Below are 24,024 nucleotides of genomic sequence, written 5' to 3' on the forward strand. Positions count from 1 at the left end.
AACTTAAGCTTTATTGAATGACAGCTTATAAGATACAACATTGCCCTTTAGAAGCAATGAAGTATAATAACGAATATGGGAGTCTTCTATGACTTTGTCAGTGAGTGGCAACTTTATCTAAGCTGAGCCGAGGTACACAGAGTTCTCAAAGCTGAACCGGAAAGATATGAGTTTGCTAGGGGTGGACACATTATCAGCAATACTGGCTGAGTTTCAGAAACATTTCTGCTTCATATCGGCAGAAAGTAAGCTGTCAACTAGGTTGGGTGGCCGGCTGGAACAAGCTAGCAAAGCGGCTAATAAGCTAATCCTCATGACAAATAGCTGGTTTAGGTTGCTGTCGGTTCATAGATACAACCAGCCCGAACTTGCCAATAAGTGTTAGTTAACAAGGAATGCATGCACCACAACCGTAGTGGAGCTCCAATCGAAGTGCTCACCCACTTTCAACCCATCAGTCATTAGCTATCATGCTAGCAACTGAAACACCTTCAAGGAAGCCTTCACAGTTAGCTTACGTAGTAGTACAACGTACTGGCACTGTGTTAAGCCACAGAAAAGAAGCTGGATGGATAAACGTTGCTATGCAAGCGCTGCAAGTTGGACAGGGCCGGTAAGCCGTTTAACAAGCTACTTTCACGGCACCAACTATGAGTCACTTACGTGTGATTCTATCTCCCCGGCTATGCTAGCCAGTCACCTCCTTCTCGGTGTCTTCCTTGTTCTCTCTTGTTTCGCCTCTTCTTTTTAGCCAGTCTCTTTGCCAGTGTAGCGATCGTACCCCTCTGAAGAAGACACTTGTCAAACGTCAAGCCAGCTATATTATCTTAACGACACCCAACTTTGCAAACCAACAGGAGGATATTTTCTTTTGCCAGCCAGGTGTAAAAGGATGCTGGCTAAGTTCAGAGGGAGAAAATATACTCGACTTCACCGCTGCAGCCCAGCGTCCACGCAGTTGGTGAGGGTGGGACTTAATGTGGCAGTTAAGGGAAAGAGCTGGATAGCTGGGAAGCTAAGTGGGTGACTTGCTAACTAGCAACTGCTAGTTTTCTTTCGGCAACTCCGCTCCCAGGAAGACAAAAGTCAGCTTCTGCAGATAAGTGACAAAACCTACTGTTATCTCGGGTTTACACCGTTCCGCTACACCACCCTTAAACTACAACACAAAAAAGACAAAAAATAATAAAATAAATAACGTCGAAAAAAAAAACTTTAAATGACAGTAATCTTGCAGTAGGACTGATAATAACATGAAACGCTTCCTAACTTAACTTGAGGGTAGGTTTTACTTCCTCCCGGCGAGGTAATCCAGTTTTTCACACCCGAATGGAAACGCTGGCTTCAGAAAGCGTGAGGGGGTGGGATTATTCGCTAAGCAGAAAGCCTTGGACATTGAATGACAGAAATCTAAACCAATCAACAAACAATATTAGAATGGCGCACCCAATTGAATATAGTTCTAGAAGTAAAGGCGGGATTATAGGCAGAACTATATTTAATCATCGTAGAAGGCCACACCCACAAAGATTGCTTTGACAGCTTCATAGAGAAATATTGGATAAATATTAAATAAAGAAACACACCTCAGAAATACTTAAAGCAATTGATTTGCGATAAACATTCGATATTAAAGGAAATCTATTTCTTCTGCAATATCATGAGAAATTCTCAAATGATATGGTTAAAGTAAACAATAAGTAATTCCTTTGGAAAACAAATCTTCCAAGGCTTTATTAGTGGGAACCCATCTTTCCAGAAAAAAAAATGTTGCTGTTTTAAATTAAATGGGGTTTGAGCAAATAACAAAGTAAAAACCCATCAATCTGGCATCATTAAGCTGGAAGGACATGAGGGTAAATCCTTCTTAAAAAGCTTAAATGCTCTTATATGTGTAAAATCACTTCCCTTCTTGCTTTCATCACTTTCTCATTTCTGTCTTTGCCATGCCAACCATCATCCGTTGGTTTCCAAAGGTCCTTCACAGGTCATTTAATACTAGACAGCTGTCATAATTTCCTTAACATATATGTCAGTACTCCATGTACTCATTAAGACCAATTTTATCTGAGTGAATTCCTACACAACTTCACTGCAGTACCACTGATGAGTCCGCTTTCCTCCCCATCTTCATGCTCTAGTTTCCTTTGATTAGATTAGTTTTCAATCAATTTCCCCAAAACTTCACCAAAGTGGGGAGAGGTTACTGAGGTTCATTTTAAAGGTAGCATATTCTCAGAAGTTTGCTCCGAACCACTACAGGCCTTGCATATTATCTTGTCTTCAATTTCTATCTCTCACCTTCTTTTTGTCACTGAGGTAAAGCTGTTGCCATGGTCACAACCAGTCCTGATTTAATTCCTTGAATCAGTTTTTCATTGGCTTAGGGCTTTGTTTTCAACATACACCAAGAAAAAATAGGCCTCATGGCTCCCCCTGCTGGGACAATACAATTGACATAAAACAAATAGCATACACAAGAAAAAAATGCTTACAGTGAGAAGATATATGCGTGGACCAAGGCCAAATCTAAACGGTAGAAATGCTTGTTATTCACCAGTGGAATATAATATCAGAGACATAAGGGTTATCATAAAACATTATGAACCTAGAGGGACTGAACTAAAAATAAACCACATCATCAGTGTGACACTTCTCATTCTGACAAGTTTAATGATGGAGGTTCATCACACTGCTGAATCAATTAGCTTGTGAAACTATCTGTCATAAATAATCACCTTTGTATATAGTCTGTGTATGCCCTGTGGGGGTGCATTTATATTCAGAAGGATTTCCTTCTACATCCACAGGAACAAGAGCAAGTGCTGGTGTTTCCTTAACTGAAAGGGGCAGATTAATATCCACACGTAGAGTGTGGATTCAGGTGCTATCGTTTGTAGGAGTACCACCCTTTTGGGAATTGCTGCTAATGTGGTTCCGGCCAACTCTAAAAATGTCTCAGAGAGCTGCTGGCCTATATTTTCAGAGTGAATGGAGGAAGCAAAAGAAAACAGGACAGAGGAGAAAAAAGGGAGTGAGTGTGATAAGATTAACTTAGTGTGTCATTTTGGGTACCTGAAGTTTGAAACATATCAATCTTTGAAGATGTATGGCCATTTTTCTCTTTAAATTTGATGAGTTGCAGATATGAGCATGAATAACTTATAATTGAGAAAAATATTGTGACAATAAATCCTGTCCATATATTTGCAGTGAAGAGGGCTGCATGGCTTTCAGCTGTGTTCCTCTCTTCTTCAGCTGTACAGTCACTCACAGAGTCAAATAAAACAGCAAGATCAAACGATTTCTTATAATTATACTTAAAATAATAAAAAAAATGACACTTCTGGGTTCACAAGTATTAGAAAAACATGTTTTTTTTATTCATAATGAAAATTATTGCGCAAAATATGTTGGCAGTGAGAGAACTTCACAGAGATTTGTTATAACCTTTGGATGATAGTGAAGTCAGGGTAAATTATGATGGCAATAAACAGAAATCCTTAGTTCATTCATGTCATGGATGCCTGTGCAGCAATTCTGGAAATACTCAGATTCACACAAATGATTCTGTCTTTAAGCTTGTAAATCAATGCTGCCACCTACTGCCTTAAATGTGCTTTTCAGTCTCTTTAGCAATCAATCCAAATGCTGGGACAATGTCATACTTTCCTGAGTCAGTCTTCTGTTTGCCTATATTATTAAGTGACTGTATCAGCATTTTCTTAAAAATCGCAGCCAGCATAATAATTATATATACATATCTTTTAAATGAAGTAGAAGAATTAGAGGGAATTATATGTATGTATAATCCCAAAGAATCAGTGAACCCCCACCATATCTTTCACACAGGAGAGAAACTGATTAGGAAGTTAAATCAGTCTACACAGTTAAACAGTCAGGTAGTTTATTCAGAAAGAATATGGACATTATGAACAGTCTAGCAAGAAGTAGTTTGACATTCAGTGATTTGATATCAGTTTCATTGTTACATTTTATGTACATCTTTTACAATATTTTGTCCCATTTAAAGTAAATTATCAATGCTGCTACTAAACTTATGAAGTAAATACAATGCATCAGTGAAAAGTAAAAGACTTACAATGTTTGATACCTGAATTTGAGTTGATGTAAGGTCTGGAGAACCCTGTCTTTAGAGGGGTGGCTACTAAAATGGCATATTTATCAATTGATAGATAAATAAAAGAATCATTTTTATAAATTATCAAGCAACACTAAGTTTCCTGTTAAATAAAACAACATATAACTTTACAAGGAAGACTCAAGAATGTGAGGATGCAATGAGAACTGTGTAGGTCACACATAGTCATGAACTGCCTATATAAACTTATATTTCAGTGATTTAATACACACAGAGACCTCGTAACTATAGCCAGCATTTTTTTATGTCATGAATATTGTGTTTTCTGGCAAATGCACAGAAAAACGGCATGTTACAATCAATGTTAAAGTTGTGAAAAAGTGACTTTCAGTTGTCTTTTAAGTGGTAAAATTTTAATGATGAACATTTGAAACTTGACTTAAGATGCATTAACTCATAAATTGAAATAATGCATCTTAAACACTTTAAACAAATACAACAGTAGTGATCAAAAGAATCTACCTCTGGCTCCTGTTGCATTACACATTCATTCATTTTCTGTTATTCCAATTCAGGGTTGCAGGGAAGCTGGAGCTTATCCCAGCAATTAGTAGGCGAGAGGCAGGGTACACCCTGGACAGGACGCCAGTCCATCACATTAGACATTCGTATGTCATTATTATGATCATTTTTATGTAATATACTGAATTTCTTATTTTGACTGACACTCAAAGGTAGTAAGAAATTATAAATCCATTGTACTATTATACAACAGCCCAAAAGCATGGTTTTCTATTGTTAAGTATTTCTCTGATGGTGTTAAATAAATCTTGTTTAAAAGAACTAGGAGGTATTTTTGTGCTGTAGCTAGTACTGTATTAAAATACTGTTTTTTAATATTATTATTTTTTTATCTATACTTGCTTATACTCCTGTTTGCACATAAATTCAGACAGACAGATGTAAACTGAATGAGACAACATGAGGAAGACAGGCACACAGACAGGGTTACTGAGCCAGAAGTAGAAACAAATGTGACAACAAACGTCCAGAGTAACCAAAAAATAAATGTTTAACACAGATACAATTGCAGATTAATGCAAAAGTGATAAAGATACACATTCACTGGAGTAATAAGGCACAAACAACACTAAAACAAATCAATTACATAGCACATATAGTTACATATGTCTTTAAAATTTATGGAATTCTTTAAATAAATCACTGGCTTTAACCCCACCCCCACAAAGCCAACAAACAAAGAAAAAAGAGACCTGGTTCCTCCAAATGTAACAGATGATTTTTTTTTATAAACTTTCTTAAAACTGGACCATTAAATTTAAACATTTTTCTGAAAGAAAAAAAAAACTAAAAAGACAAAACACAAACTTGTAGCTTGTAGTATAAACACCACTTTGTTGTTATGATCTTATATAAAAAAGTGATCCAAAGTTCTGTGACAGCAAGAATTCTGTTTGCAACAAGACATCATAGTTTCACATCTGAGTAAAAGTGTCTCCATGCAAAATCTTTTCAGAAACATTGTCTTATTTGGGACTGATGACAACACAGAAACAACCTTGAGCTAATTTCCACATCAGAGTGTCAAAAGTCTGAGCGACACAAGACTGAATGGTTGTGGTGTAAAAAAGTGCCTCGACATATGTGCCAATATGTTGAATTATTTTCTAAAAATACTCTAAACAAGATAAAAGAATTATGTATTTCAAACAAGCATTAGAAATACTATGGAATTGTACTGTACAGTGTATTACAATTAATTACAAGAAATAAATCACATCAGTCAACACTGATCAAACCAGTAAGATTTGATTTGAGGTTTTGAAATATGCCCTTTCAAATCTTATATTAACAGCTTGGCTCATTTGTATTTTGCAGATATAATTAGCTTCATTCCTTTTTTCTTTTCTTCTTGTACTGCATTTATAGCATTTTGAAAAGACCTTCTCAATTCTGTCAACTTGAGAACTGAATCCTGACTTGCTTCATGCAACACTGCACTGAGTCTTTCTAGAATATTTCAGTCTCATAAAACTATAGAAAGACTGGCCTGTGCCCCTTAGTCCTTCATCATATATAACAGTTCTTTTCTTATAAACAGTCATAAAGTCACAAATAAAAACAGAAACAAATGCCCTATTGACAAATCAGTCGGCCAGTTGAATTTGGCTTTGTTACAAAAGCTGCAGCCCAATTCAGATTCAGTTGTTTGGTGTCCTCATTATTGTCTCTCCCTTACTTAATATAGAACGTCTGTCCTAACTAAAAAAGATCTCAACAATCGAGTGGATTATCAGTTATTAACTAAGCATTTATACATGGCAATCTCTTAGTATAGGAAATCTGCATGAAGTGAACAGTGCAATGGAATACTGCTATGGAAATGTCTTTAAAAGATGCAAGGACTAAGTTATGGATTGCGTGCAGCTGAGGTGATCAGGAATGACATCTAGTAGAAAAATGGTGAATTGCTATTTAATTCTAATCACTTCCTTTAACCACTTTTTAACCAAGACATAAAATGGACGGAAGGGGTACCCAAACACAAGAAATCTCAAAGGAATTCTTCTCGCCTTAGATAGAAATGGTGTGTTTTCAGTACAAAAAAATAGAGCATGCAGCTTTACATTTAGTACACACAGCTCTCATTATTCAGTGCCAATTACTTGCTCTCTGATCTCAGCGCTTACACAAAAGGGAATCCTCAGAGCAGCGAAATGGACAACCAACTCTGAAAGCGCAGACATGTGTCATGCTTTCTGTAGAATTAATAAATAAACCTTTTTATTGGGTGATTTTGATGATAAGGAAAAGAAAATGGGTGGCTGCCATGGTTACTGTCTGGTTCTCATCTCTTTCTTATCATCCCTCTGTATACCCATATCTCTCCACCCCCAGAGCTAATGATAGCAGTGATATACACGCATGTTTGTCTGACAGGTAGAGCTTGTGAAATTACACTGCCAGTAGAAATCATTGTAGTGTTGATGTGGTTCAGCGGGGATGCCATTAGGAGTTTGAATACAACTGAGACTGTGCAGCCTTTATGTGTGCCGTGTCTGCTGCAGCCTAATCAAGAGTAGATTGTGTCTGAAGTGCTTGCAGTCCTGGTAGGGGTTAAGGGTCTGACTCCAGATGGGAATCATGAATACATTATTTTTTTTTCATCTATATCTGCACTCCTAGTAAAATATTAAGATATTTTTTTCATGCACAATATCCTCAAAAGCCTGTAGAAATACAGATTTTCTAGTTCCTTTAACTTAGCCTGTCTCTTTTCTTTTATTCACCCAAAAAATGTTTTTCACAGTACAAAATGTCTCAATCTCTAGCCGAACAAAATGTATGTGATGGACAAGATGTGGAGCACTGATTACCACTTGCAACTGGTAAAAAAAAAAGGAAAACAAATACACCGGGGCAATGAAACATGGGAGAGAAGCACATGGTAGTCAGAAATTTGTGTCATTCTATCTGTCTTGTTGGGATCACCCTGGTGATCCAACATGAAAAACATCTAAAAAAAGAGAGACAGAAAAAAGACCCTTGCTGCTGGACTGCTACCGTGGTTACACATGACTACTGGTCACCATGGATACCACACCATTATACCATTAGCCCCTCTATTCTCTGCATGAGTTTCTTTGAACTCTAGGTGATTAAAAAGAAAAAAATAAATAAATAAATAAAACACACAATTTATTTCCCCATTTGAATTATCTTCCATAGGACACACATGAATGCTGCAGATGTATCAACAGCTAGCTTAAGGTCTGAATTAACACAAACTTCACAATATTTGTCTACCTAATATGTTTGGTGCAAGTGTAAAAATCTTCCTGTGCTACATGAGGAGGAAAAAATTAAGTAGCTGCAGTCAGTAATTACAGTCTATGTGACAATAAATAATGGTGGGTTCAGTACAAATCCATCTGGCCAATAATTAATGATCTATCAAATATAAAAGCCATTGTGATATTATTGCTAACCTATTGAAGCCAATGCTGAATTCAGGTATGACACATTGCTATTAGAGAAGGTAGAAAACAAAAGAGACAAGATTTATGTCACTACCTCGAGATGAGGTTCCTGCACATGCAGCTATTTGGCATAAAATCCATTTTTAATATCAGCTATTCATCCCCCAAACTGAGGGCATAACTACTGTTCCAAAGCCTTTAATATTTTATTTTATTATTGATCCTACTCTCTCAGTTTCCAGCTGGGCCCTGTTGTTGCAGTTTTACCTTAATGAATGTATAGATCCAGAACAGCTCTAACAATGAAATCAACATTGACCTTAAAGGTCAGAGGGCAAATAAGGGAGAAAACATTTGACATTTTAGTCTCACATGCTAATTCCCACCTGCAGAGAGAGTGATGACAGCTTTACCTGGTTAATTTGTTTCATCCCACACAGAAAAGTCAAGTATGAAAAATCATTCAGTAAATAACTGACTTGCTTGAGAAGCTCTCATTAGGCTCAAAAAGAAAAATATCTCTTTATATACAATATACCTTAAAACACTCAACTGATTAGTAAAAAAACATTCCTGATGAATAGTTATTAGGTTATACTGCATTTTCATATAATGTAGCAGTGCCAACCATCTGCCTTTAGGCCAACCATCTGTCCCCAGACCAAACAAAAGAGACATGAGGAGGAAGTAGACTGGATTTGCTATTAATACAGAGTGCTTATTGTTGAAGAGGCCAAACAGATGGGTCAGAGAGTTAAGAGTAAAAAACTAGAGTAAGTCTGAGATGACAGCTTCTCTCAAGCCGTCCAACCTAGCACTGATTTGACAGCAGCTCAAGACGTTCCTGACCTTTGACCTGCAACTGAATGGCAAATAAGCAAAAAGAAATTGGTCCTCTGTAGATTAAGTTATTCTGTTTTATTTCATTGTTAGCACTTAAAAGATCTGGCCTATTTTGTAAACGAGGAATAGGAAAGGTGGTTATTATTGCACTTAGAACCATAGTGTATTGTTATTTAAGCTGCACTAAAAAGCAGCCCCATAGAGATTATGAAAAAATAATTGGATAAACCTGCTGGCTGGAGCACATGAGGCACATTCCTGATCGAAGGTTTTGCTGGGAAACTGACTACTGCTGCTGAGTTTCTAGAATAAGACTTTCATTTTTTAACAGTGGTCTGATTGATAAGTATTCAAAAGATAAAGATAGTCTTTTTTTTGTTTGTTTTTTTGTACAATAGATGCCCAAAGGATAGAGTTAATAAACCTTTCATACAGGGAAAATAATGTTCATGTAAATGCTGGAATTTGACTCCCAGACAGGACAGTGCAGTACGTCTTACAGACTACAGAAAAGTGAGCAGGCCTGTTCGGACAAAGCTGGGAGTTTCCTTGGAGCGCTGACCCAGTTGTGCAAGTTACAAATCTACAAGCCTTTCTGTGATGGCATTGTCGAATCGGGAAGTCGCTCTGAGATCCAGCTGGTCACTTCCTTCAGCACGGACTCAGCTACATCAGACAGGTCGTGGTGTAGGGCATGGTAGCCTCCTTCATATATCTGAAATTTAGGAGTCAAAGATGAGAGGCATGCAGTAAAGAAGCAAAACTCTCTAAGATATTACTTGCGAAACAACTAATTTTGTCTAATGATTCCTTCATTACACATGAGACAAAGCATTGCCTGAGCCATTTGATTTTTTATGATCGTCTCAAGGTGCAGCAGAAGAAAAAAATCCATCCACAACTCTACTCTCTGTTCATTTATCTCACTTCTCATTCTCTTGTTTCCAGTTTGTCCTGCTATTAAATCCCATATGATAAACTCTGTAATTATACAGTAAGTGAACTTCTTTACAAACACGCATTTTATAAGTGAGATATAAAAGATGTTTGTCTATCAGCGTATTATAATTCAGTATTTAGCGAGTGAACTGTAGTCTTAAGGCTTTAAACAATGTCTGTGCAACTAGATTGCAGGGACTTTAAATCAAATCCTTACACTAAGGGTTTCATTTAAAGATGATGACATAAAAAGAAACTAAAAGAAACTGAAGTTAGTCTTAAATAATCAACATCTACCTTTAATTTCTTGTCTGAACTTGCAGTTTTCTCATGCATCATCTTGGAGCCTCTGATATCGCAGAGCTTATCACTGTCACCGTGAAGGAGCAAAAAGGGCCAGGTGATGGATGGGAGCTCCCTCTCGATTCGTTCTGCCGCACCCATCAGCTGGATGCCGAATGACACCCGTAACCTGCCGTGATAGTTCAGCTCATCGTTGTCGTATGCCTCCACCTGACAGAAGGCAGAGACACAGGCGTTAGAGGGAGAGAGGATGATGTTTTAGTTTGTCACATCTTTCTCATTGATGCTGGACAGACTCTGCTACTCCTCATTATTCATTAGTCACTCAGTATTCTGCCTGGTTTCCCTTTGTTCTTTGCAAGTCCACTGTTTGTTGCTCTTTGTCATTTCTGTTGTCTCTACTATTTTTCTGGTTAATCAGTCGTCTCAGTTATGCTTTTGTATGTTTAATTTACAGAACATCCTGCTTTGGCAGCGCTCTTTTTTTTTTCTTTAAATCCTGGTTCCTACATCTGTCTGTCACTTCCCTCCTCATTTCATGGTCCAGCATTTGGGTCTTTACCCCTTTGCCTTTCCCCCAATGATTATGATACTACTCTCCTTTGTTCCAGTATACATTTAGGCGGAGAGGATCAATTTATTGAGTTAGTCTGACACCACAATGCTGTGGACTGTTTTAGAAACATCAAGACATTCTGTCACTCCTAACCTTCCCTGTGGGAGATCATCATAGATGTAAATATAGCTGAAGTCACTGCACAGATGTGGTCTTGCAGTTACTTGAATGGTAAAAAAAAATGGTCTAAAAGGCTTGACATGACTTAAAGGTAATGCAGTCGTTATATGCTACTTTTACTTCAGTTTCAGATGCACTTGGTCTATACAACATCACGAGCTGCCCTATAACAAGGGACGATGCTGTGGGGCCCAAGACGCCTCATTTTTACTGTTTTTACCAAGATGGATGCTGTGCCTTAGGGTTATTCTTTGTTGTTACCAACTTCTTCTTTGCACTGGATGGGAACCATGGAGAATGTATAGGCGACATCCTTTAGACCACTTTCAATGTAGTTAAGATGAACATACATGAGTGATTTAACCTCCAACCTCTCTATCTACATGCATCTTTCCTGACCAATCTCTTTATAAAATCCATAGCAGCAAACATAGCAACCTCATCTGCTGTTGGGTATGAGGTTTCAAGAAACCTGAATTATTGCACGAGGCTTCTATATTTAACAGGCAAACATGCTCAGTAGCCAAATATGGAATAAAGTCAAAAGAAGATTAGATTCTCTGGGGTGAAATGCGGTCAAAGAAAATTAGAAAAAGACTCCTGGGGAAACTGTAAAAGCTGGATACAAGTGGGAGAAATAATGGTTAAGAGGACAAAAGCGCTTTTTGGAAAGATAAAAACACAAGAGAAACCAGAGATAAGCTTAGGGCCTCCCTATTCCACTGACATAAAGCAACCAATTCCACATTTGGTCTTTCATACAGTAAATCACACACCCACTCATATTTGTCAAGTTTCTGTGGAAAAAAAGTTGTGGCCTACCTCCACAAAAATGGCTTCCTTAAATGTCAAAGAATAAAGAATGACTGTAAGATGAGCTGTGACACAACCTGCCAGTGAATCACCATCTTAAAGGTGAAAAGATTTCCTATTTCCTGTTCATCAAACAGTTCAGTGACCCCTACTGTTAGCAAATGCTCATCACAGAGGACACGCATCCCACCAGGACAGGAAAGTTTCATCTTAGTGTTCAGCTTCAGATTAAATTTACGGCAGGAGTCATTCTTCTTTAGTACATTTATACTATTATGTGCAAAAAGTGCACACCCACTAAAAGATTACTCTATGTTTTGCATTATAAATATTAATAAGCATGCTCCTCCCTCTTTCAGATAAGTGCTTTTATTGTCAAGATGCTACAGCAGAATAGTATTTTGCCTCCAGACTGACAGCTAATCAAGCCTCTAAAATCTCTAACAGCTTTTTGGTTTCATATTTTTAAAAGTTCTCTACACATATAATACAGGGATTAAAAAAAATTATCTTGATTTTGATATTTTACCAACTTTCCCCCATAAAGATGATGCTTAAAAACCTTAAAGGGTCTGCTAATAACTAGCTCCACAACATCTTGGCTTTTCCCAAAGCATTATGGCCTCATAGCTGGATTAACTCCCTCCAATTACTGTGCAGTCTTTAAAAATGCATTTTGTCCAATCACCATTCAATAGTAACCCTCCAGCTCCACATGCTTATCCAAATATGGTAAATTCTAGTTTAAAGCTTCAAAATACCAGTTTGCAAACCAGTGAGTGACATCACTGATCATTCATTCATTTATGTGAAGTCTAAGGTTGAATAGCCTCAGCCATCAAGCCACTTTCCACAAAAGCTGCTTGTGTTTTCTTCTGTAAATTTAGTGAAGCTTAGTGGGGAAGATGAATCCTTTCTTAGAAACCACAAATCATTACCAAACTTATGATTTTAAAAATGTGCTCTTAAGTTCTGTAGTCCAGCTAGGCTACTTAAATAGATAAATGGTGCATGAATAAATCTGACTTTACATGTATGTGATAATTGGTGAGAGAAGAAAAACTAAATTGCCCAGTTCAAATCTTTTTTCGTTTTATTAAAACTCTCTCGTCTTTCTCTCATTTCCAACTCGAGGAATCAAACATTCATGATGTTAAAAGAGGAATCCAAATCCCTGGTCACAGTTAAAAACACCACATGAATAAAGCTCCACAAAACAGTGTTCTACAGCAAGAGAATAAACCCATACATCTGGTTTTCATTTGAGCAAATCTTGTCAGAAGTCTTTGTCACATGTCAGTTTTCTCTATTGTGTCAATCTGTTATTACACCTGGAAGAATGCAACTTCCCCCAGCTGCAGAAAGCAGAAGTAGCAGGATGTGGGTCTGCTCGAACACTTACACACAAACACACACATCAAGTTCAGTTCACAACGTTCACAAACAGATCCTGGTAAAGGTGTGTGGATGTGACTGCATGTCTGATTTAGTCTCTTATGGTTAACCTGCACAGTTATACAAGAAATGTGGGCGTCTAATGTCAAGTCTTCTTGTTTATATTTATAAATAATGCAACACAACCCAACAATGTGCTTTTTGGAAAAAATTCAAAGTACTTTTCATGAGGTGGTCTTCATCCTGGGATTGTCCAGAGTTATGTGCGTGACTTCTCACACACGTAGGAACACACATCTTCCCCTTGAGACCTTGCAAAGTCTTTTTTCTGCAACATCCGTACCTGATATTTCAATCACAGACAACAATACAGCACATCAACCCAGTCACGCATCCTCCAACATCTGCTTCTCACCTGTTTCTTGTCCCGTGAGACCCATCTGGACTCGATGGAGCCCAGAGTGAGGCTGGGCAGCATGTGGTTCAAGAGCTTCGCTACAAAAACCTGCAAACAGAGAAACACACATCACTCTGAGAGATTTCAGTTTATTTTTTCAAACCAGCTTCATGAGGAAAGTCTTTGCCTCGATTCACAGTTCTGTTTGTCTGCGAGTGTTTATATTTTTATGTGAATGCAAGATTTAAAAATCACTTTTCTTTTTGTTAAAACAAGCAAAGGAGAGGAAAATAGTATGTCCTTTCTTTCCAGGGAGGTTTTGATAACAGCTCTGCCAGTGTCTGACCTTGGAATTACACACTTGTATCAACGATATAAGAGACATTTGTTGTTGTTTAAGTATGAATCAGTGCAAGACACATACTTGACCTGAAAAAAACCCAAATTATCAGTATCAACATTTACAGCAAGCTTGAGTTGAGTGTAAGAACAGACTCCTGAATTAGGACAGGAAAGAAGAAGGACTGAAGGGAGAGAGGAGCAGTTCAGAGAGGCAGTGGACAGACAGTCAAGTGGTACCTTAAATGGAGTTGCCGATTCTGGGTTCATCTGGACCATCGGTGCTATCAGAACCACTCCAGCAAAATCATTTGGTTTTTCACAGGCTGTCAGGATTGAGATAGCACCACCCTTAGGAGGAAAAAAACCCAAACAAACAAGCACATTTTAGTTTTTTTTTTCAGAAAATGTGTCATGTTAAATTTTTATGCTGGGCATCTGATTTAAGATTCAACCTCTACACGCTTGATGTCTCTTCACTGGATGTAGTTAAATTTATCATAAAAAGGCACTGAGACGTTGACTATTTTTATTTTTATTAGGGATGCACAGATACCAATCCCAGCTTCGGGCATCGGCCTGATACTATGTGAGCATACCCATACTTAGTATTCCTAAAAGTGTTCTGATACTACAGAACGCAACACCAATGTGAAAAAACTATGAGTTTTTTTTATGTATAAACAACAAAGTTATTATTCATGCAATATTAAAAATCCAAATTTGGCATTATCTCAGTAAGCGATAAAAAAAAAAAAAGGATTTTTATTTGGATTTATTAGTACTCATATCGGTATTCTGTATCAGCAAGTACTCAAATGTAAGTACTTTTACTTGGTTTGAAAGAATGTGGTATTGGTGCATCCATAATTTTTACAACAGTATCACTGACTCATTATTATGAGTTTGTTAAACTGTTTGTCATTAGCAGATGTAAAAATGGGACTTTGGGATTTTTTCTGAGTCTTTCTCTGGTTTAATGATATGAATAAAATACACTGTATTTAAGCAAAAGTGCCCGAATGTTGAGTAAACATGTAGCTCAAGACTGCTTAGTTTGGCCTCACAGTGAAACTGTCTCACACTGAAACTGAGGGTGAAGTTTTATAAATCTGCCTTGGACTGAACGGAATTAAAGCTATTGAAAACATTATGTTATTTCAGGGAATTTAGGACTTTTTATGTAAGGTTACTAGTGGAAAAACAACAATTAAACATTTACACGATATTCCAAATTGATTTGCTGTTTGAAAGAAAATAACTTAAACTATTTCTGACTTTTATCTTAAGCTAGGTATCAAATTCCCAGTAATATCTCTTATGACAGTCTTTAACAGTGCAGAGGTTGTGTTTTTCCTTTGGAGCTGTCAAGACAGGAGCTTCTTTGTATTTGCAAGCACATGTGAGACATAACAAGGTCAAGTTCTTACTTTTCATTGATACAACTGATTTCATTGACATATTAAATTACAATGAAATAATGGTGGAAAAATATTGAGAAAAAAAAAACCAAAAGGAAAGTGCTACAGATAATAATTTGATAGTAAAGTTTTATGGATAAAAGCAAACTAGATTTTAAAAGATTATGTTTTATCGATGGGAAGCTGATGGGATATTCTGTAACAGAAGACTGGGAGTGTCTCTTCTCCTGTGACAGTAATAGGAAGGTCACAGCAAGTAGGTGAGAGGTTCTGTTGCGATGAGCAACGGGAAAAGTACTCAGAGGTCATGGCTAACATAAGACAATTCAGCTTTTGTTTAGCTGGGCGTGACTTTCCACTCGGCTCTTTTGTTGTAAAACCATACTCCTTAGGGCACAACGTGTACTGGGACTGCAGCAAACATAAGCACAAAGCCACAACCCGGAGCCCATGCTGACTTTTCAAGCAGACCTAACACTTTTTGTCTGTGCATCATCATCCATCAGTCATATTATAATCGAATTCTGATCATCCTGCCAATAAAGAAGTAGATTTATATCAGTGTATTGACCCAGCAGCACAATAAAAAGTGTTTTTAGCACCAAGGGAAAGATTAGTCAGTGGTGTCTTTGTTATGTTTTTGTGTAAATTACAATAAATACACAAATAACTCAGTTCCCATGAATTTAACTTTCCTATTAACCAAACAGTAATGTCAAAAGTTGAAGGGAATTTTTGCATTGTGATTTCAATCCTGTGATGTTGGCTCATGATAGTTAGCAACTCTTTGGAGGCAGGGACTCAAATCAGTCTGCCATGGCGGACTTTCATATGGATCTTCTTCCTTTGTGCAACAACAGACGGACACACACACACATACACATACACATACACATACACATACAGAAGTATTCTGCTTGGGTGAATCCACCCTCTTTTCTTCTTCTCTTTTTGGCAACTAATTGGCTTTAACTTAGTTTATGTGAGCGCTCTTTGTTGACTGTGTGAATATTCATCAGCTTAGACCAAATGACAGGCCCACTGCGTGAAAAGAGGCACTACAGGAAGATAGAACATTTCCCACCAGAAAAGTTCACTTTCTAAAGACAAAAGCACACACACACACACACACACACACACGCACACACACACACACACACACACACACAAACTACTGCTTGTATACAAACACACACACAGTTTGAAAAAATAAAAGGCTTGCTACCTTAGTTTCTTCTTCTTTGCAATTTCTGTGCTTCACCCTCCTCAAACAAAAGCCTACAAAAAAATAATCCTACATGAACACAACATGTCTGCAGAGACACAGAATTTTGCTCCCATCAAAGGGTGAAAATTTGTTGACTGATGTAAGCTGAACAGCTGCCAGACTGTCTAAAAATACTTGATTCTCGATAGATGTATTTTTGAAAAATAACTTATTTTGTCTAGTGATGTGTGCTGACCAAGTCAGATGTGCGTGAATAGAGAAAGTAGGAGAAGGATTATTGAGACAGTGAAGCTCTTTCAGACGCTGATTAGAGGCCGCCTTACACTTTCTGTGACTGAACTTTGGTTGGGATGAATGCCGTTATTGTCTAGCTACACTCTGACACTAGGAGGACTTCAACTGTCATAAATTGCCTATGGAGCTAACTTGTAGATGTCACATGTGCTATAAAGCTAAAGTAAGGCCTAAAGAGAGAATAAATTAACATTATATGAAATAAATAGCTAGTACATAGGCATAATGTGAAGACTTAAATTTGTCAATTATAATTTCAGTGCAGTTCATATTCTGTACTCTGGGTTAAGTAACTAGTATAAAAAGAAATATGTAATTGTATAACATAAATCAAAGTGGGGTTTAGCATTGCAAGCTAAATGTGTAACATACAGAGAGAGATGGAGGGCTAAAAAGCTGAGCAAAGAATGATGAACTGTTACATAAAAAGCTGGCACTTTGGAAGTAGGACAAATGAACCTTAGCCAGAAATACTGCAAGAGAAGAAAAGAAAAGAGGAGGACTGAGAAGAAACCAAAGCCTCAGGCATTTGTCAGCATTCCCATGAGCTCACACAATACTAAAAAAAAAAAAAAAACTGCAGAAATTCACAAGAGTGCTTCACTCTGCCGATGTGGTGTGTTTGAAATGGATTCTAGAGGTTTGTCGTTTTTCAGTACTTTCATAATGTTTCTTTAATCACATGAATATTTACGTTTTGTTGATAGAAATTCACTACACATTAAATTGAAGCAACTTTGTTGTATGGTTACTAAAATTTACTGGCCACAATGCCAGTCAAAATGTCACAACAGAACATAAACCTGATTCATGTTTGGACTTTTCAGCAATGACCAGTGTCTGAACTCTGTTCAGCTACATAAGGATGTACCATATTTAAACTAGAAGCACTCAGAGAGCACAGACCTCTGCCAAGCTCTAATGGCAAAATTATCCCTATCTTCCTGTAGTGAAGAATTTAAAAAAAATTCCTAGATGCAGATAGTGATCCAGATCACCCCCAAAATCTAACCACTTGTTCCCTTTCCCATTTCTGAGATTTACCAAATTTTTCATTAAAATCTGACAATAGCTTTTTGAGTTACGTTGCTAACAGACAGACAAACAGACACACGACCTCCTTGGCGAAGGTAATGACAAAATATGCACATATGTAATTGTAATCAGCAGTATTTACAGAGAAATATGCAATTAAAATACTTTTTCTATTCCAAATTACAGTGATATGGAGGCTCCATGGTACTGATGTGGTGGTAAGAGCAGCTGCCTCACAGCAAGATGGGGTTCACTTTCAACCTCATTTGGTGCCTTTTTATGTGTTCTTCCTGTGCTTCTGTAGGGTTTCTTAAAGCTCTTTGCCTTGTTTATCTCTGTATTGGCCCACTGATGGACTACAAAGCTATCCAGGGTGTACTCCCATCTCTCACACAGTGGCAGCTGGAATGGACTCCAGCCCCATGCCCCGTTTATTTATTTATTTATTTATTGTGAAAATCTTACATATCGAAAAAAAGATTGCGATGCATCTTAAAAAAATGTGTAGGACTGCCTTATTCTTGCATATTTCTGGAAAATTGGGAAAAAGATAGATTTAAGTGGAATGCCATTGTGGTAGGATGGCTTAAAAGAAGTTGTTTATACATGTAGGCAGGCTGAAATAATTTGGCTGAAAGTCTGAGAGCCTGTAACATTATTATTATTATTATTATTATTGTTATTATTATTATTATTATTATTATTATTATTATTATTATTATTGTTATTATTATTATTATTATTATTACTATTATTTATTCTTTTAGGGTAGGCTGGAAAAAAGTACATCACTGAGAACTTTTAGAGTAATTCATAAAAAAGTTGTTGAGGTATCAGTCTGGATTAGAGAGGATGATAAACCACAAGACCATCTTTGCTAACCTTTGAGCCATGGTGGGGTGTAGATTTAAACTAAAAGAAACTTATAAGAAGTTCTTTAAATCTTCACCCCACTTAAAACCTGAGAAAATCACATCTTTGTTTAAATTAAAGCATTATTACATATTTTAGGATTCAAATATGTTTAGATATTTTCAGTGAGAAGGAATACACCCATATTATTCTTAAACTGGATAGAACAAAGAACTGGTGGTATAACAGGTGATAAGAGTGTAAATGCTTTGTGGCTGAACCCTGTTAACTGCATCAGAATCTCCTCAGGATGTTATTGCAAAGCAGCACATACAGTAACATCCACAAGAGGCTGATTGTCGTCTTGTTTTTGCGTCATCCAGGCCCCTTTAACTAAAGATTCATACAAACAGAGGAGCAGAGGAACAGGCTGATGGAAACAGGATGCAGAGTTACAACGAAGGGAAGCTAGAAAATGAAGCCTGTAAAAACACACTAATCCAGCTTTTTATTTGGGCCTAGTTTCCCATCGAGACTGGGATCTTTAGTGCTTCTAAAGAAAAGTAAAGCAAGAAAGGAAGTAAAAAGAATGGCAAGCAGTAAGGAGAGTGGAAAGTAATTGAAATGATTGTTTAAGAGTGATACAAGCATGATGATGATGGGAATCAGAGGCTGATTGACTTGGCTGATGTCAGAACAAAATAAAAACATAAGCTGAAATATCAAAGATGGGGATAAAGAAGCAAAAATAAGGAAGAGGACAGGAAAAGAGAGAGATGATGAGGAAAGGGAAGCAGGAGGGAGTTCTCTTGTGCTCAGCTGTATCTTAATATTTACAGACTGTAATGTCTAAACATTTGCTCTGGATGTCTGGGATCTGACTGCATAATGTACACAACATTATTTACATCTGTGCGCCCACAAACCCAGATAGTTTTGAACACTCAGATCGCCTTTAACTGAACATGAAACTGCATGATTATCAGTGATCCATCAAAGGTAAGCTGAATCAAAGGCTTTCATTAAATGTAGTTTTCTAACCTTCTAATAAGGAATCAATTATGCAGATACAAGTTACTAAATGACAATTTTTTAAGCTCAGAATTCCGACTGATTCCTTTTTCAGTTCAGAATAGTAATTAATGGAGGATTATTTCAGTGTTCTCAGACGCTTTTCTTAAAAAGCACAAATACTGTGTGTATTTTTTTTAAACCATGTAGCTTTCACTTCTCTACTAAGCACACCATGCTTGCAGTAAATCCTTTCATTGCACACAATACCACAAGCCCACTGAATCAGTGCTGTGTTGCAAGATAACAAGGCTCCACGCTTCCCATGACAAAACAATTCTGCAATTAATTTGCAGCTCTCCTCTGTGCTCTCTGCTCGATACAAGTTTTCAGCTGTGAATTATACGTCTACTAACGCTGTATTTATTTACAGCCTGAAATGTTCCTGATTTGCACAGGAGGTGCTGATTGTTGCATGTTCAAAGGATCTTTTCTTTTTTTTGTGTATATTTTTCTTTTACGGAGAATGCAGCTTCCCCCTACAACATGAACCAGATTACATGTTACTCAACAGATGCATGAGTGAAAATGTGTGTATTCAAAATGTATTCAGTTTATTCATCCAGCAGAGGTAGTTCAGTGAAGTACAAACTGACTCAACCTTCAAACACTAACAGTCATCATCCAGTATATAACCCCCTTTACTAATGTTTTTGTTAGCTCTACTTCAGAACACACAGCGAGAGGCTATGATGTTTGATGCAGTTCTGTGAATAACGGATGAAACTAGGCACTTAAAAATGATTCAGTGGATGCCTTTGATAGTTTTTCTTATCATTTGTTCTTAATGTAAAATTTTGCTTCATCATTCACAAAGCTAAACAGACGGATACTAGAATATATTACTTTTGTTCTTCTTACACTGCAATATCCATCATCTGATGAGACAAAATAATTGAAATTATACCATAATATTGCATTTCTAAAGAATTTCAAAAACAACATAACAGCTGATCAAAGTGCTGTACAATAAAAAAAGTATAAAAACAGCACAAAAAAAGCCAAACTGATTAAATTCCAAAATTAATTTAAATGGATTTAAAATGTATGTCACAGTAACCCATCCCATGGGTCAGCTGAGCAAAAATTGGAATGACCTGCACCATGGGCATCTGGGTCAGTGACACAAATGTGACCTCAGTGACTCTCAGAGTATGAACAACCCCATGAGAGCTGAAAGCCTGGAAGTTACTACCAGTCATTCAGTACTTAAAGAGCTTTTGGATGAGGGGTGCAATGTTTTGAAAAAATAAATATATAATTGACTATTTAAGCACCAAGGATTACTATGAACTTGGGGAATGACAATAGACAGACTCAAAACTATCTTTGTACTAAGCAACAAAAAACACACAACATGTCATATCTTGTCATCAGTGTGTTATCCTTTTAAAAAATTAGATTAATTCTATCATCATCATAATTTATTGTTGCAGCCCTAGCCTAAAAGTTATTCTTAAAGAAGAATATAATTTGGTTTATTTTTCTTGTTATGTGTGACAGGACTTATGTCCACAAACACAGCCACATTGCAAAGCACATTACTCAAAAAGTGACTTGGTCTGCTGGATGTTTTCTGTAACCAGCAGCAGCTGCAGGCTGTGGGGAATGTGTGTCACTGTGTAAAAGGTAAGTGAGCGTTGACTGAGAAGGACAAACTTAACAAACTATCTATTTCCCTGTAGATGATGTGGCATTTGGCCCTTACACAGAAATAACATAGCCTACGTGGCACTCTGACTGAGCCAAAGCTAACTAGTTATTCAAAGGAAGACAAACATGCACTGTAAAAGAAAAACACACAAAACAAGTTGAGTGAATTTAAAAAAGTAAGGCAACCAGCTGCAAAGCTTTCTGAGTTAACTCAACTAGGTTGCGTGAATGTAACTTGAATGAGTAAATCAAAGTTTAACAAACTTAGGATAGCTAGCTATTCAGCTCTTCTCATGTCAGCTACAAGGCGAGAGGCAGGGCGGCAAGATTTGATGAGGTCAGGGCAGCTCGCTAGTCCATCAAGTAGAGACAAACACTCTCTCCTAAGGTGAATTTAGAGTAAACCGTGAACCTGTGGGACTGCAGGAGGAAGCTGGAGTACCCAGCAAAAACCCACGCATATAAAGTAGAACATGCAAACTCCACACAGGAAGATCCCGCTGGAACCGCTCCCTCACCACTCGAAACTCAAACCAGGAACCTTCTTGCTGTGAGACTGCTAACCACACCACTGTGCAGCTCTGAAAGTCTGTATTTAAGAGTTCAAATTATTATTAAGATTAATTAAACATTTCCATTGCAAAATTTTACACGCTGAAGTTACAAGAATGCCCATTATATTCCCACGACCTGAATGTCAGTATATTCCTATCCAGTAAATACAATACACATTATTATTTAATCAATACACAAATCACTGTCTGAATTTTTATTTGGTACTAGCTACTAACATGTGCTCATAGCTTTGTTATGGTAAGATGACATTACTCCCAAGATTAGAACAACCATTTTACCATGCATGGTACCCTTAGCTGCATGTATGTATGTTAACTATTTCCTCACCTAACTTAGAAAGAAATGTTAAAATGACAAATTTGTGTTTTGGGGTTTTAACAGCATGGGTGCTTAAGTAATTTTCATCCAAAAAACAATTCCAAATGGATCGTGGCTATAATAGTCTATCTTGTCTAATTCTTTTACCAGTTTATTCAGATTTCAATCAGTCCTGAACAGCAGAACGTTATGTGCTCTGGTTTAACCAAAGCACAAAACATCTTCATTCTCATATGAATACCATGGTATCACAGATCTTTTCAATTTGAGGTTCTCATTTGTATGCTTGACCAGGGTTTACCTTTTAATTTAAAGTTGTCTCACTCTCCTAGTGACAAGCACTTTACACAGGGACCTCAAACCTATTATTTTCACACCAAACAAAACAGGTAAACACGGAAGGGTTAGGGTTAGTCCTACCATGGAGTGGCCCACAATGAAGACAGGCAGGTCAGGCTGGCGGGACTTCATTAGGTCGATGTGCTGCAGGGAGTCTCTGATGTAAATCTGAAAGTCTTTGATGTTCATCCTCTCACCTTCACTTTGACCGTGTCCAACTTTGGAAGGAGAGATAGAAGAAGAGAAGTGTTGTTAGCTGAGAAACATACAAGGCACATTTGAAGACATCAGTTGTCCTTAAGACACAATCTTTGGTGGATTTATGTGATTTTTTTATCTTTTTAGTTTTCTCTCCCTCTCTCCTGCTTGTGGTGATTTCAAACTATATGGAAAAAAATTACTCAGTTTTTTAAAAAAAATATTTTAGACAGACAGGGATGGCAGAAAGAAAAGAGCAAAAGAAGTGGGGTTAACAGATGGCAAGGAGGGAAAATGTATGAATATGTATGTATATGCAGACTACTGTTTATGTTCTCCTCAAGCTTTCTGCAACACCAATAGAGATGAGTTGGGTTGCCGCGGCAACCACAGTAGCAATAGCACCATCTCCTAAACATTCATAACATGTGCAGCTCACACTTTCTGTCATTTGATCTGCAGCTTTATTTGGGGATGTATTTATACATATATGCATCCTACATGTGAGTGTTTTCATTTTGCTGTTTTTTTTTTGTTTTTTTTTTTTGTTTTTTTTCTTGTCAATATGAAAGACACACTGACACGATGATGTGGACATCAATGTCCGCACACAGCTGCAGTTAGTGAGGGAACACTGCAAACTTTCCCCCACAGGAGATCAGTTGCTTCATAACCAACTGGATCTTTAAACCCGATGAAATACACACTGTCAAACCATCACACATAAACACAGTCAACCATTCATAGATCAGTTTCATAGCAGATGATGTGTATGAAGGAACGCAGTGTCAACAGGAAATATTCCACCTACAATGCCTAATTAATGACATGGTGAAAGTTCCTGACTCATGTTAATAACAACATTTGTTTAAGCTACTAAACTAGAACTCATATGTTAAAATAAATAAAATTTTAACTGTCCTCAGCATCTTGAGGGATCAATTCACAGGTAAAGAGCCTTGAGTCCAACCCAGTACAATTCCAGTAAGTTTCTCAAAGCATATTTCATTTCCTTTTCAAAGCTATGTGATCAAGAGTTCCTCTATACTTCTAAATGGAGTGAACAGACATCATTTCTGCTTGCAGACATTATATAAGTATATATATATATTTATCCCTGCATGTAGATGAATTCGCAATAAGTATGGAATTTTATTTATTATATGATTAA

The 24,024-nt window shown here is 37.1% G+C and overlaps 2 protein-coding genes across 3 annotated transcripts in view; both read right to left on the reverse strand.

Moving 5' to 3' along the window:
* The window catches only part of prkar2aa (protein kinase, cAMP-dependent, regulatory, type II, alpha A), a 47,160-nt gene extending 45,802 nt beyond the window's left edge, over window positions 1–1,358 (reverse strand). The window contains exon 1 of the mRNA XM_042004933.1: window positions 664–1,358. The gene's annotated coding sequence lies outside the window, so the exon portion shown is untranslated. The remainder of the gene's footprint in view (window positions 1–663) is intronic.
* A 2,535-nt stretch (window positions 1,359–3,893) lies between these two features.
* The window catches only part of mgll (monoglyceride lipase), a 35,405-nt gene continuing 15,274 nt past the window's right edge, over window positions 3,894–24,024 (reverse strand). For both annotated transcript variants that reach the window (XM_042004935.1, XM_042004934.1), the window contains 5 exons: window positions 22,737–22,873; window positions 14,109–14,219; window positions 13,548–13,637; window positions 10,183–10,398; window positions 3,894–9,661 (listed from right to left, as the gene is read on the reverse strand). In XM_042004935.1, the coding sequence (XP_041860869.1) occupies window positions 9,530–9,661; window positions 10,183–10,398; window positions 13,548–13,637; window positions 14,109–14,219; window positions 22,737–22,873 (686 nt within the window). In that variant the 3' untranslated portion in view covers window positions 3,894–9,529. The remainder of the gene's footprint in view (window positions 9,662–10,182; window positions 10,399–13,547; window positions 13,638–14,108; window positions 14,220–22,736; window positions 22,874–24,024) is intronic.

This window comes from Melanotaenia boesemani, chromosome 13, assembly GCF_017639745.1.
Source record: "Melanotaenia boesemani isolate fMelBoe1 chromosome 13, fMelBoe1.pri, whole genome shotgun sequence".
Classification (NCBI taxonomy): domain Eukaryota; kingdom Metazoa; phylum Chordata; class Actinopteri; order Atheriniformes; family Melanotaeniidae; genus Melanotaenia; species Melanotaenia boesemani.